This window comes from Thamnophis elegans, chromosome 16 (assembly GCF_009769535.1).
Source record: "Thamnophis elegans isolate rThaEle1 chromosome 16, rThaEle1.pri, whole genome shotgun sequence".
NCBI classification, from domain to species: domain Eukaryota; kingdom Metazoa; phylum Chordata; class Lepidosauria; order Squamata; family Colubridae; genus Thamnophis; species Thamnophis elegans.
The window spans coordinates 18,070,767-18,085,713 of record NC_045556.1 but is presented as its reverse complement, the minus strand read 5'-3'; the positions used below and the strand labels follow the sequence as shown (position 1 = coordinate 18,085,713).

Below are 14,947 nucleotides of genomic sequence, written 5' to 3'. Positions count from 1 at the left end.
TAAAGAAGAGATTAGACAGCCATTTGTCCACAATGATATTGCGTCACCTGCGGTGCGTTGGACTAGAAGACCTCCAAGGTCCCTTCCAACTCTTAATCCTATTGTTCTGTTAAATAAACATTTATTTATTTATCGACCTTTTTCTCGATAAGCTATTCCCCAAATATCTTCAGTAGGCCAACAAATAGATGTTTTCTCTTGGCTGTGCCCACAATGGTTTTATTGTTTCGAATGGATGAGCCCCAGACATGCTTTGAGATTACTCATTGCATGTTTACTAAATGCTAAGATTGGAGGCTTGTCCTGAATTAGTATTTTATTTCGGGAAAAAGACCTGTTAAGAAAGTCAGGGGAAAGATTCCCCTATCTGGAGGATTCTTAAGTACCCTTGTTGGCATAGCTGCATAAAGTTACATATCTGCATATCTATATATGCATCTCTCTCCCTCTCTCTGTATCACTCCATCCCTCCCTCCCTCCCTCCATCCATCCATCCATTCATCCATCCATCCATCCATCTATCATCTATCTAATCTATCCCCTCCTCGCTCGCTCTCTCTATCCCCTTTCTCCGTATCATATCTATCTATCTATCTATCTATCTATCTATCTATCTATCTATCTATCTATCTATCTATCTATCATCTATCTATCTATCTATCTATCATCTATCTATCTATCTATCTATCTATCTATCTATCTATCTATCTATCTATCTATCTATCTAATCTATCCCTTCCCCCTCTCTCTTTATTTCTTTCTCTCTCATCCATCTATCTATCTATCTATCTATCTATCTATCTATCTATCTATCTATCTATCTATCTATCTATCTATCTATCTATCTATACACACATCTGTACTTATACCGATACCTATACCTACCTACAGTATTTATCTACCCACCATCTGTATGAACTGTACATATGTCTTATGAAGGAAGGGATCTTTTTACAGGGGCAAGAGGTGGCTTCCGTAGACCTTAACAGTTTGACAGATTGGGGCATTAGCTGGAGAATATTTATAGGTGGCACCAAAACATTTTATTTTTACTGCAAATGCTGATGAAAAGAAGGATTCTTGATTAGGCAATGGCTCCCTTAGGACTTGAACTGGCAAAGCAGTCCCTAAAAATAGAGATGGTGAAAGGAAGGGAGGAGGCGGAAGGCTAGGAGTTCACAAAAGAAGGAACAGGAGGGGAAGCTGGGAAGACTAAGAGTTCACTTAGGAGGTTAAGCCCCAGAGGGAGGAACTTTAATGGGAAAGCAGGGGCCCTCCAAGGAGAAAATAGATGGAGATGATAGATCTCTGGAAAAGGAAGAAGGAACAATTCACCTTAGGTTATGTGTTTCCTATTGAGGAGATCTGAAGGGACCTTTTCCTTGATAAAGCTCTTCCAAAAATATCTTCCAACAGGCCAGCAACAGATTTCTAGAAAAGGAAGAAGTAACAATGCACATTAGGCACGTGTCTCCTACTAAGGAGATATGGATGGACCCTTTTCTTGATAAGCTTTTCAAAAATGTCTTCAACAGGTCAACCACAGATTTCTAGAAAAGGAAGAAAACCCACCTTAGGCAGTGGTGGGGTTCAATTTTTTTACTACCGGTTCTGTGGGTATGGATTGGTGGGTGTGGCAGGGGAAGGATACTGCAAAATCCCCATTCCCTCCCCACTCCAGGGGAAGGATACTGTAAAATCCTCATTCTCTCCCTACTCCAGGGGAAGGATACTGTAAAATCCTCATTTTCTCCCCACTCCAGGGGAAGGATACTGTAAAATCCTCATTCTCTCCCCACTCCAGGGGAAGGATACTGTAAAATCCTCATTCTCTCCCCACTCCAGGGGAAGGATACTGTAAAATCCTCATTCTCTCCCTACTCCAGGGGAAGGATACTGCAAAATCCCCATTCCCTCCTGATCAGCTGGGAGTTGGGTGGCAGAAAACAGATGGCAATATTTATCGGTTCTCCAAACTACTCAAAATTTCCACTACCGGTTCTCCTGAACCTGTCAGAACCTGCTGAATACCACCTCTGACCTTAGGTATATATTCTTTACTAAGGAGATCCACATGGACATTTTTCTTCGTAAGTTCTTCCAAAAACAAAGTTGGTCAGTAGGCCAACGTATGTATTTCATGCTAAGGAGATCCGAATGGATCTTTTTGAGCCTGGTGAGATTTGAACAGCCAAATTGCAGACAAGCAGCAGTCAGCAGAAGTAGCCTGCAGAGCTGCATGCTAACCACTGCGCCACAAGCTTAGATAATGTACCCCCACCCCTAATCCTAACTCTTATTATTATTTTTTCAATGAGACACAGATTGTTTTCTTATTCAGGCTTCTTTTGAAAAAATTATGTCAGATTGGTCCAGTAATTTTGGTTCACGTACAGGTCTAAAAAAGGTGGTTTCTTCTTCTTTTTTAATGGATCGCATTAACCCCTGTCTCCATGCAGCTGGGCGATGTGCTTTAAACACCCAGCTGGCTAGGTAGGGATGTGTGTGTGAGAAAATAGGGGGTGAGAAAGCCACTTACATAAGTCTCTTTGCTCCATAAATGAGGTTTCTAAGCATTTGGAGGCTTGGCTCCCTGGCGAGGGCTATTTCAAGTTCATGGAAATCTACAGCACGTAAAAAAACAACAACCCTGGTCTCTTTTTCATCTAGCAATTAAAGTGCCCAGAAAGTCCAGCTACGAATTACAGCAGTTATTAGCTTTACAAATGGGACTTTTCAGGTGTTGGGAGATTTATCTTGCACATTATATGGAGCCCAGAACAAAATCAAAAGCTTCTGGCTGCGATCACTGGCTTCCCTCTTCATGTCTTTCAACTAGCAGGACCTACTGCGGAGTTCACTTTGTTAATCCTTTCTTACTCTCGCCCTCATTTGATGGAGTACAAACACATCAAGCTGTGTTTGGCTTCGAGAGACCATCTAGGGATATTTTTTTCCTCCATGGCAATATGTGTCTCACCTGGCGTTTCAGGTCTCCCAAAGGTGTGCCCATTGCCACTGTACCTGAGTCCATTCAGCTTTCTTCCATCACGCATATTTCACATCTGTTCTATAATTCCTGTCTAAACGTCCCTTTCCTGGTGACTTCTTGCAGATGTTACTCAGATATTGGTTAGAGGCAGAGGTGGGTTGCTGCTGGATTGGTAGAACCAGTAGTAGGGGCGGCGGGAGGCTCTGCCCACCCACCCAGATGCTTCTGCGCATGCACAGAAATGTCATGCGCCTCCCCCCCCCCCAAACTGGTAGTAAAGAAATTGGCAACTCACCTCTGGTTGGAGGAAGTCCTTTTGTGGAAAAAGTGAACTTCGCCCTAGCTCTTCTTTCTCTTTCTCTCCTTTCTATTTTCCCTTGAAAATGTTTCACTTCTCATCCAAGAAGCTTTTTCCAGTTCTGAAGAACTAAAGAAGTTTCCTGGATGAGAAAGGAAATGTTTACAATGTTTTCGGGGGGGGGGGGGGGGGGGAGACTATTTTCAAAGAAGAAATCAAGAAAGCCTTTTGAAAAAGCATTGTTGGGTTTGCCCCTAAACTTTAACTGAGGGGTGGAGGTTGAATTACTACATTGGGGTAAAACCTCAGATGTTTCTAAGTAAAGGTAAAGGTTCCCCTCGCACGTTAGTGCTGGTCGTTCCCGACTCTAGGGGGCAGTGCTTATCTCCATTCCAAAGCTGAAGATGTCCAAAGACATCTCCAAGGTCATGTGACTAAACGCCGAAGGCCCATGGAATGCTGTTCCCTTCCCACCAAAGGTGGTTCCTATTTTTTCTACTTGCATTTTTTACCTGCTTTCGAACTGCTAGGTTGGCAGAAGCTGGGACAGGTAACGGGAGCTCACTCCATTACGCAGTGCTAGGGATTCAAACTGCCAAACTGCCAACCTTTCTGGCCAACAAGCTCAGCCACTGAGACACCGCGTCCCCTACAGATGTTTACCCCGCATGCTCTGTACATTTAAACGATTTCTTTTTAAAAAGCAGGTTCACAAAACGTTAAGCCAGATAACGTGCGGCATTAGAGCTCCCTCCATTAAGAGCGACAGGAAAACTTACTAGCAAATTCACAATGTTCTGAAAAGCAATGACTCATTTGTGGGCTTACAAGGCCAGATGCGACCCCTTCTTTTGTTATCTGGCCCCTGTTCCTTTGCGGTGTACACAACAGTGTAACAGCCCTTGATGTTTGCACAAAGCCTCCTCTTTCAGATGGCTTGTTTACACTCTTTAAAGCCCTAGAAGGCTTTGTCCTATGTCTGCCCTCCTTTTAAAAAACCCTCCTTTGTATCCCGGGCTCTATTGTCATGGCTGCTTCTAATCAGTAGACACATCATCTTGCTAGCTTTCCATCTGTTACGCGGGGAATTGACAATGTTTTCTCTTAGCAATCGAGTGAGTCCAAAGATCAAATTTCTCAAGGGGTCTGATTAGTAATATTTATTAGAACAAAGTTTTAGGTTGCAACCAGGAGTGGGTTCCTGTTGCCATTACTGTTGGCTCGGCGTCCAAAACATTTGTTCCTCCCCAATCTCCTCATTGTCCGAATCTGCTGCCAGCTCAGCCAAAACAGATACCTGCAAGATACTCTTTCTTGTCTCCTTTGATGCTGGTAACTGGTTTTAGCATTAACTGCAGATTATTCCCTAGCATGTTTTGTTGTTCAGTTGCTAAGTTATCTCTGACTCTTCATGACCCCATGGACCACAGCATGCTAGGCTTCCCTGTCCATCACTGTCTCCTGGAGGTTGCCCAAATTCATGTTCATTTTGTGGATGACACTATCTAACCATCTTGTCCTCTGCCGTCCCTTTCTTCTTCTGCCTTCCATCCTTCCCAACATCAGGGTCTTTCCCCATGAGTCCTCTCTTCTCATTTGGTGGCCAAAATATCTGGGCTTCAGCTTCAGTATCTGTCCTTCCAAAGAACAGTCAGGGTTGATTTTGTTACCCTAGCATCTACCTTCTTGTAAGATAAGACCATTGTTCTATGATACCGAGCTTTTGGATAACTGTTTTTAGTTTGCTAGGTTTACTTATTTCAGAAGCGTTGACTTTTCTTCTTTTTCTGGAGGTTCTGGAGGTTCAGTTGGCCTTGCAGCCCGGTTTGCTTCTCCTTTCTGGGCTGGGGGTAGGGGGTGGGGGGAAGAGAAGAGGACATCCTTTGCAGCTGCTCAACCACACTGCATTCTGCCACGGTTCTTTCAGAAATAGTCAATCCAAGTAGGTATTGCCAGTAATGCTTAGGACCGTCTCCTGAACACCATTTCCTAAGTAGAACAACACCTGTGCATGTACAGGCAGGTGCATTCATGGCTTGCCTGCTGGGAACTAGGTTCTATGACAATTCAGCTGTGGCCAAATCATTGCGGCCAACTCACCTTGGCAAACTCGCAATGGCCAATTCGCTGCAGCACAAGTATTACACCAACATCAAAGACATAATGGAATGGATTCATTAAAGAAAGGATGCCAAAGGAGGGACAGAATGAAATGTGTATGGCAAAATTAAGATATTTGTAATTTACAAATGGGCGCTGCCTGGGTATTTATTTATCCCAACCCTCCTTCCATGAACATCACCGCAATTTCTAATGTTGGATTTTCCCCCTTACCAGAGGGAGCCTCCTTGTGAAGTACTATGAGCCATTAGCATGGCAACTCCACAGCACTGTACAGTAAAAGCCATTTTAAGGCAGTGCGTTAGAAGCCATTGTAAGGCACAACAGGCTATATATTAACAGAACAACCCCCCCAGGGGTATTAGGGGTGTCTTACCCCCACAGTATTTGTTTCCATAGAGTAAGTCATCTGTGTACCAGGTTTGGTTGAAATTGCTGCAGGCAATCCAGAGTTATGCTGGAACATAGACACAGATGCATAGCCATTTATATATACAGTATGTAGATAATTAAATGGTATCGTTAAATTGTCCTGCGGAGAGATGTCCTGCGGTCAGTTGGCCATGGTGACTTGGCTGTGTCTAATTGTCTCCTTCCCATTTTGAAGAGCTCTGCCATTTGTGGGACCAAGCACAAGTGGTTGCCTCTTTTGTATTGCTGTAAGTGTTGCTTTCTTACAGCAGTTTATCACTGCAATGCAGAGCAGATTCCCGGGCCATAAATGGACATCCCTCAGGATGCCAGCAAGGTTAGAATTCTCAGCCCTTGCAGCTTATCAAATAGGAATGGGTTGTTTTTGAACAAGGTTTTGCCAAAAGATGCAGGGAGAGAGCATTTTTATGTCAACAGCCATCCGGTTTGCCACAAGCTTCTTGTATAACAGGTCTATATTATTGATTTAGACTTAAAAAATAAATAATCTAAGGTTCTCATCCCAAGAAGCTTCTTCAGTTCTGAGGAATGAGAAGATGTTTTCCTTTTCCTTGAAGGTGTTTCGCTTCTCATCCCAAGAAGCTTCTTCAGTTCAGAGGAAGGAGAAGATGTTTTTCCTTTTTTCCTTGAAGAGGTTTTGCTTCTCCTCCCAAGAAGCTCTTCAGTTCTGAGAAATGAGAAGATGTTTTAACGAGAGAAACAAGAACGTCCAGTTGCCTTTTGAAAAAAAAAAAGCACTGTTGGGACAGGTCAGGTGGAATGTAGGCAGGGGGACAGCAACTGCAGTTGAGAATTGTCCTGTGAATCATCTTGGTATTTTTCCCAAGTGCAAATTCTTTCCCACCCAATGAACTTTTCAATCCCTCTCTGCATCTTCAGGTACCCTGGGAGATGTTGTGGATGAGAAATGCTGTCAGAGCCTCCTAGAAGTTGGCTTCAGGGCATCTTCAGCTTTGAAGGATGCATATTAGAAAACTTTGCAATTGCCTCCAGTCCTGGCTATTCTGATTTTCTCCAGAGACAGCAAAGTCTTCAGTGTATGTTGTGAATTTTTGAAATGGGAAAGAAAAAGAGGTTAAGTTTGCTTTAGAATTTTTAAGGGAGATCAAAAAATTTAATCTCCTTTACTGTCTGTCTGTCTCTGTCTCTGCTTCTCTGTCTCTCTCTTTCTCGGTCTCTGTCTCTGTGTGTGTTTGTGTGTCTGTCTGTCTGTCTCTCTCTCTCCTGTATTCTCACAACATATGTTTACCAGTTGAGTTACAAACCTAGTGGCTATATTGGTTCCACCACAAAACCGCGGTAGACTAAAGCGCGTGTGACTAAAGCGCGGTGACAAAACCGCACCGTCAAAACCGCGCGACAACAGCGCGCCGACAACAGCGCGCTGACAGAAGCGCGCTGTAACATAACCCTAAAAATAACCCTAAACCTAACCCTAAACCTAACGCTAAACCTACCCTAAACCTACCCTAAACCTAACCCTAAACCTAACCCAAAACCTAACCCTAAACCTTACCTTAAGTTAAATCCCGCTTCTGTCGGCGCGCTGTTGTGGGCGCGCTGTTGTGGGCGCGCTGTTGTGGGCGCGCTTTTGACATCGCGGTTTTAGCACCGCGGTGTTGTCGGCGCGCTTTAGTCTACCGCGGTTATGTCGTGCCACGGCTATATTCACACAGCATACTATGCATAGTTTCCTTCCTTCCTTCCTTTGCTTTGCAATTTGCATCATTCAAACCTGTTTGATACACTTACGATTCGGTGTATTATAAAAAGCTAGAAAATGAGTCAGTTGGGTAAAATGGCATTGCACAATACTGCATGTATTGTGCAAAGTCTGCAGAGTTGGAAAAGAGTGTGGATGTCCCCTAGTCCAACCCCCTGCATAAGCAGGAGACCCTGTACCATTCTGGACAAAGGGCTCTCCAGTTTCTTCTTTAAAAACCTCCAGTTCTGGAGCACCCACAACTTCTGGAAGCAAGCTGTTTCACTGGTTAATTGTTCTCGCTGTTAGAAAATTTCTCCTTAGTTCTAGATTCTTTCTCTCCTTGATTAGTTTCCATCCGCTGTTTCTTCTCCTGCCTTCAGGTGCTTTGGAGAATAGGTTGACCCCCCCCCCTCTTCTTTGTGGCAGCCCCTCAAATATTGGAATACTGCTATCATGTCACCTCTGGTTCTCCTTTTCACTGGATTAGACCTTGTGTTTAAGCTCCTTGTGTATAAGTCAAGGGACGCTCAGTGGCTAAGACACTGAGGGTGGCTCAGTGGCTAAGATGCTGAGGTTGTCGATCTTAAAGTCAGCAATTCAGCGGTTCAAATCCCTAGTGCCACGTAACAGACTGCGCTCCCGTTACTTGTCCCAGCTTCTGCCAACCTAGCAATTCGAAAGCAATAAATGCAAGTAGAAAAATAGGAACCATCTTTGGTGGGAAGGTAACAGCGTTCTGTGCCCCTTTGGTATTTAGTCATGTTGGCTACATGATCACGGAGACGTCTTCGGACAGTGCTGGCTCTTCGGCTTAGAAACGAAGATGAGTACTGTCCCCTAGAGTTGGGAACGACTAGCATGTATGTGTGAGGGGAACCTTTACCTTTACCTTATAAGCTCTTTCAAAAAGGAGCTATTGGCATCCCTATTCAGTTCAAGCCAAGTGTTATCAGAGAAATGATTCCCCGTCACACAGATGTCATGCTTTGAAGCGAATCACCTCTCATTTCTTGCTCTCTTGCCTTGCAGGTGAGTATCTTGACCACCTTGGAACGGAGGTTCAACCTCCAGAGCGCTGACGTTGGTGTGATCGCCAGTAGCTTTGAGATCGGCAACTTGGTCCTCATCCTTTTCGTGAGCTACTTTGGTGCCCGGGGACACCGGCCACGTTTGATAGGATGCGGAGGAATCATTATGGCTTTGGGAGCCCTACTCTCTGCCCTTCCGGAATTCCTCACCCACCAATATGAGTATGAATCTGGAGAAATCCGATGGCGGGCTGAAGGGAGGGACGTCTGCGTAGTCAACGGATCGACTACTGACGAGGGACCAGATCCTGACCGTATCTGCAGGAGCAGGACTGCTACGAACATGATGTATTTGCTTCTCATTGGAGCACAAGTCCTCCTGGGAATTGGGGCAACTCCTGTGCAACCTTTGGGAGTCTCCTACATTGATGACCATGTGAGGCGAAGGATTCTTCACTGTACATAGGTAAGTGGTGAGCCTTCCTTGCAAAGTTTTTCATTCATTTTATGACTGCTCTCCACCCAGAGTCAGTTGCTAGTATTGGCAGCTATACAAACTGAATGAATGAATGAATGAATGAATGAATGAATGAATGAATGAATGAATGAATATATATATATATATATATATTTAAAGTCACAACCCCTGGTATGCCCAAATATGGAGGAAGATCACACTTCCATTCTCTGTCCTTCGGCTCGTCACAAGAGACCATCCAGACAGAAACCTAATATTTTTTACTGTTGCCTTTTTGTTACATTTGTTATATTTGTGCTGATAAATAAATAAAGGGAGACTAGTATAGATCTATTTCAAGCTATTTAGCTCTCATCAGCTAGCCATAACCTTGCTGGAATCGAACCTGTGCTCTATTGCCTCTTAGGCAGATGTGTTAACCATTGAGCTACAGAGCTCGACTCCTTATCAGCCAGGCCAGGGTGAAAGGTATATATTTAAAGTCACAACCCCTAGTATGCCCAAATATGGGAGGAAGATCACACTTACCATTCTCTGTCCTTCGGCTCGTCACAAGAGACCATCCAGACAGAACCCAATATTTTTAACTGTTGCCTTTTTGTTACATTGTTATATTTGTGCTGATTTATTTATCAGCTGATAAATATATATATTTATATATATATATAGTGTGAAATACCACTCATGCATCATCACGAAATCTCCAGAACTGTAAAATCTACAAACTTGAAATTTGGCACACATGTTCCTCTTGGCTTCTAGGTGCTCGCTAAGAAAGGATTTTTTGACATGACTATCAGATCATTAGTATTTCTTATACAGTAATTAACATGTTCTGATGTTAAGGAGTTCTATTCCCCCTCCCCACTCTGTTCCAACTGCCAGTTGTAACAGAAACAGGAACTGTAGCTTACCATCTCTAATGAAAGAACACAGTCCTTAATTTTCAAGCTTATGGTGTCAATTTATCAAGCCCGATCGCATAGTTTCATAGCGAAGCATGGGTATTCAGCGAATGAATGAATGAATGAATGAATGAATGAATGAATGATGAATGAATGAATGAATGAATGAATGCAAATTTGGGAAGGCAATTCATTTTTCCATTTGGGTTAACTTCATCCTAAATTTTACTGGGTCATTTTGAAAAGAGGGATTTGGACAATCTGATTCTGCTTTTCCCAGCTCCCATAATGTACAAGACAAATTCCCCAATTTACAGTAAATCAAGTTGTACTAGGATGCATTTGCAAATTGAGTGGTTGTTCTGGCCATTGCATACTTAATACAACTAGAAAACCAGGACAACTTTCTTCCTTTCTCATTCGCCAGTCACATGATTCACTAGAAATCATACTAGTCCTGTGTAAATGAATCATCTCTTTGGAATTTGCTCCTGGGGGCAACTGATTTTAGATTCTCAAGCTGATCATTAATCCTCCTGCCTCTTTTTTTTCTCCTAAAGAAACTGTTGATTGATATTTCCATTCTTAGCTCATAAAACGCTGCCTGTGCAGCTGTGCCTTTATCCCACTATTTTCTGTGCAGCTGGCGTTTATAGGTATATCTTAGGAGGTAGGCAAGCATTTTAGGAGACATGGAAATGAGCAAAGAATATCTGTAGTTCAGACCTCAATGGAACTGGAGTTGGTCTCTGATTTCAGTGGACCATCAGCATGGTACTTTTATGGTGTTGGCTACAGTGGAATAAGAGTTCCTGGTGGGGTTTTGTGTTGGATCCTTCTAGTCCAGGGGTTTTTGACAGCTGTCTAAACATTTTCATTTCTGGACATCTAGGAATTTCAAATCTAGTTGAGAACTCATTGTGTCTGCCCAAAAAACTAAGAAGTTCCCATCTTAGATCCCCCCTCCCCAGAATGACTAGCAATGGGCTTGTGAGAGAGGGAGCTGGTGTGATGGACTACAGTGAAGTGGAAGTTTCCTAGGAAACTTGGAAATGGAATGGAATGGAATAGAATATGCATCACAACTGCAAATGTACGACATCCACCAGCGCATGATTTATTAAACTTTTTGACCTCCAAGAGGCCAACCATGGATAAATCCAAGAAAAGTTTCCGAAGGAAACAGAACATTTAATTCAACTACATATGCTAGTTTTGTGGCCACTCAGGAAATAGTCAGGCACTGGAAGGGTTTTGTGGCTCCCGATGTTTTCTTTTCTGTGGGAAATGGGTCCAAATGGCTCTGAGTGTTTAAGGTTGCCGACTCCTGGAGTGGGACCTTGTCCAGCCCTCTGCGTAAGCAGGAGAACCTATACAGTCTATTTAGACAGGGTGCATAGGTGGTAGGTACCTTTTACTGTGCATGATTTTTCACTGGTCTGGAGATGCTTCCTTAACCTGAGGCTTTTCACAGCAAATGCAGTCAAGTGCAGATTTATTAAGTGACCCATGAAGTGTGTGACACAGCTGCAGGGAGATATTTAGCTTGGAGATCCTACATTACTGTAGATCTGCTCTAGAGGTTGATCCTGGCAGGATGCAGGATAGCAGCCACCACCAAATTCCATTGTTTCCAAATGTGCTACAATCAGCATTTTCCTTTCTGCTGCTTAAGAAGCCCTCTTTTGATTTGGCCTGGGGCAAAAGCATACCTCTTGCTGAGCAGAAGAAGGGGTTTTGTGACTCACGCAGGAAAAAAAAGGAGATGATTTAGATCAGAAGAACTTAAAAGTTTGCAACAACAAAAGTTTAGACTTGGAAGGCTTTGCACATATTTCTGGCACAATATGGAAGTGATAGGTAGGGAGCGAAAAATCTCCCAAATGCAATTGTTCTTTGTGTTTGCAATGGGAATGGCCTTGTGAAGATAAAACCTTCTGTTTGCTCAAGGCTTCTGGCATTTAACAGAACTAATTTTATGTTAATAATCCTCTCGGGTTGACAACTGCAACGTGATTCATTAGGAAGATATTTTCCCCATGTTTTCTGGGAGCAGCGTTTCTGAAGCATTTTAAACTTCAGTCATATGGGTCATTTGAGACCAAGGTAGAAGTGATGGATTACGGTTGTCTAAAGAGAATGGAGCTGCTTTTTCATTTTCATTGCTGTAACGTTCCGGAATATTCTCGGTTTTTTAATGTCATTGGCCCATCTTAACATCAGAAATTGCCCTGTTCTTGGGAATTGAAAACAAGTCTTTTGCATTGATCTTGGGTGAACATTGGGCTCAACCAAAAGACCGGTCTCGGTAACTTCCCATCTGCACAGTTCTTTTGGGTGTGGCCTCCCAGTGGAGCTGGCAGCAGATTTGGACAGCGAGGAGGTTGTGGAGGAACATGGGCCAGTCCTGGAGTCTGGGGAAGGCTCTGATGAGGCCTCTGTATCAGAGGCAGAGAGGGGGGCAGAGCCGTATGCCAGTTATCAGCAGCCTTCAGAGTCAGACATCAGTGAGGCAGGCGAACAGCTGGAGCCTGTTCCCAGTGTGCGCACACGCAGAGCTGTCAGATGCAGGGAACAGCTAAAGAACAGGGAGTAAGGCCAGACAATGAATGGCTCCTCCCAGAGGAAATAAAAGAGTAGCAAATGGGGAGTGGAGTTTGCAGGAGACAATTAGTTCGCTTAATTGGTTCATGACTCTCGGAGACTCCTTGCCAAGTTCTACAGATATCGACCTGGCAGCTCTCCAAGCCAGATAAGGTCTGTGATCATAAATCCTCCCTTGAAAGGCTTTGCTGTCTGCAAATGAGCAGAATTCACTGTAAATTAATAAAAGGGGTTTTTGGCAGGACAAGGAGTTTGTTTCATGCTCTTGGGAAGTCAGAATATTTTCTTTGCCACATAACCAGTACCACACATTTGTGGTATGGCTATTTCATATCGTCCTCGATTTACAACCATTCCTTTAGCAACAAATTGAAGTGACCATGGCACCTGAAAACATGATTTACAACTTGGTCGTCGCACTTACAGCCATGGTAGGTTACTATGGCAATGTAACTGGGTTAATGTAACTCACTCTGGCTGGCACTGATGTCAGCCAGTTACGTGTCAAGTGGAATTAATTCAGAGGCGTTTTCCCCAGAGTTACAAGGGTGGGGTCGCGAATTCTGCAGTTCCTGGCAAGATCAAGGAAGCACAAACGAGAGAGATTACTGGAAAGTATCCTCCGTGCTGCTCTTGGAAACGAAAAAGAATTTCCGTGCCTCAATTAAGAGCCTGCTTCTTATAGCAGAGCTGAGCCTCAAATACTTATTCCTAGATTTCTCTCCACTTGTATTGAGTTGGGGTTTCTGATGTAAAGTGCCAATGGGCTCTCCATGAATAGGAATATCTGTTGGTAAGGCCACACTTGGAAAATTGTATCCACTTTTGGTCACCACCATATCAATCAAGAGAGAAGAAACCTAGAACTAAGAAGAAATTTCCTGACAGTTAGAATAATTAATCTGTGGAACAACTTGCCTCCAGAAGTTGTGAATGCTCCAACACTGGAATTCTTTTAATACTTCCAGTGATTTTTATGAGTCTTAAAAGATTGGACAACCATTTGTCTGAAATGGTATATAGCTGGGATGGTGAACCTATGGCACGCGGAGACATTTGCCAGGGCAAGCTGAGTTCAGCCATTTTTAAAGCCATTTTTCATCTTCCCCAGGCTCCAAAGGCTTTATAGGAGCTTGGGGAGGGCAAAAACAGCCTCCCCCACCCCCGAGGCCCTCCAAAGGCATCAGGAGCTTCCCTGAAGTCACTTCCGGTTTGCTTGTAGGGCCATTTTTAGTCCTCCGGAGCCTGCAGGGACCTTCAGGATGCTTCCCTGAAGGCTCCAGAGGACTAAAAATGGCCCTATGAGCTCGTAGGGTCATTTTTTGCCGTTCGGAGGCTCCTGAAGCCTCCAGAGGGCCTCCAGGGGAGGCAGGGGAGGCTGTTTTGGCTCTGGTCTGGTGAGGGCTCTGTGTTGGATGCAAAGAGGGGGGCAGAGCCGTATGCCAGTTATCAGCTGCCTTCAGAGTCAGACATCAGTGAGGCAGATGAACAGCTGGAGCCTGTTCCCAGTGTGTGCATGGACAGAGTTGCCTGATGAAAGAAACAGATAGGGAACAAGGGTCAACTTGGGAGTAAGGCCAGATGATGAATGGCCCCTCCCAGAGAAAATAAAAGGGGAGCGAAAGGGGAGTGGAGTTTGCAGGAGACAATTAGTTCGCTTCATTGGTTCGTGACTCCGAGACTCCTTGCCAAGTGTTGCAGATATTGGCCTGTCAGCTGTCCAAGCTAGATAAGGTCTGTGACTGTAAATCCTCCCTTGAAAGACTTTGCTGGATGGGAATGAGCAGAATTAACAGTAAATTAATAAAAGGGGTTTTTGTCGGGACACGGAGTTTGCTTCATGTCTTGGTAAGAACAAGGATAGGGTTATGTTATGTTATGTTATGTTATGTTATGTTTGTTATGTTATGTTGGGTTAGGTTAGGTTAGGTTAGGTTAGAAATAGGAATAGAATATAATGGATTGGAATGGAATAGAATTATGAGAATGGAAGAGAGAATGGAATGGAATGGAATAGAATTATGAAAGAATGGAATGGAATGGAAGAGAGAATGGCATGGCATAGGATAGGATAGGATAGGGTAGGATTCTTTATTGGCCAAATGTGATTGGACACACAAGGAATTGTCTGTGAAGGCTTTAAGATAGAGGGCATGCAATATTGTGCCCACAGGCAGCAAAGCAAACTGCCTGCTTTCAGCATCATTTTTATTTCCAGATAAATGCTCCCAGGCCCCAGTTTTTAACTAGGAATATAATGAGAGAATCCGCAGAGCATGACCTGTAGACCATTTTCATCTATCAAACCCTAAGAGGCAGGCCAGACCAAGAAAGAAACCACACGGGAGACTAAAAATGCCTGTAATGATTAGGTATAATAACCG

At 43.7% G+C, this 14,947-nt stretch overlaps 1 protein-coding gene across 1 annotated transcript in view; it reads left to right on the top strand.

Moving 5' to 3' along the window:
* The window catches only part of SLCO3A1 (solute carrier organic anion transporter family member 3A1), a 156,867-nt gene that overhangs the window by 36,650 nt on the left and 105,270 nt on the right, over window positions 1-14,947 (top strand). Inside the window, 2 exon segments of the mRNA XM_032232375.1 lie at window positions 8,578-9,016; window positions 9,019-9,042. Of these exon segments, the coding sequence (XP_032088266.1) occupies window positions 8,578-9,016; window positions 9,019-9,042 (463 nt within the window).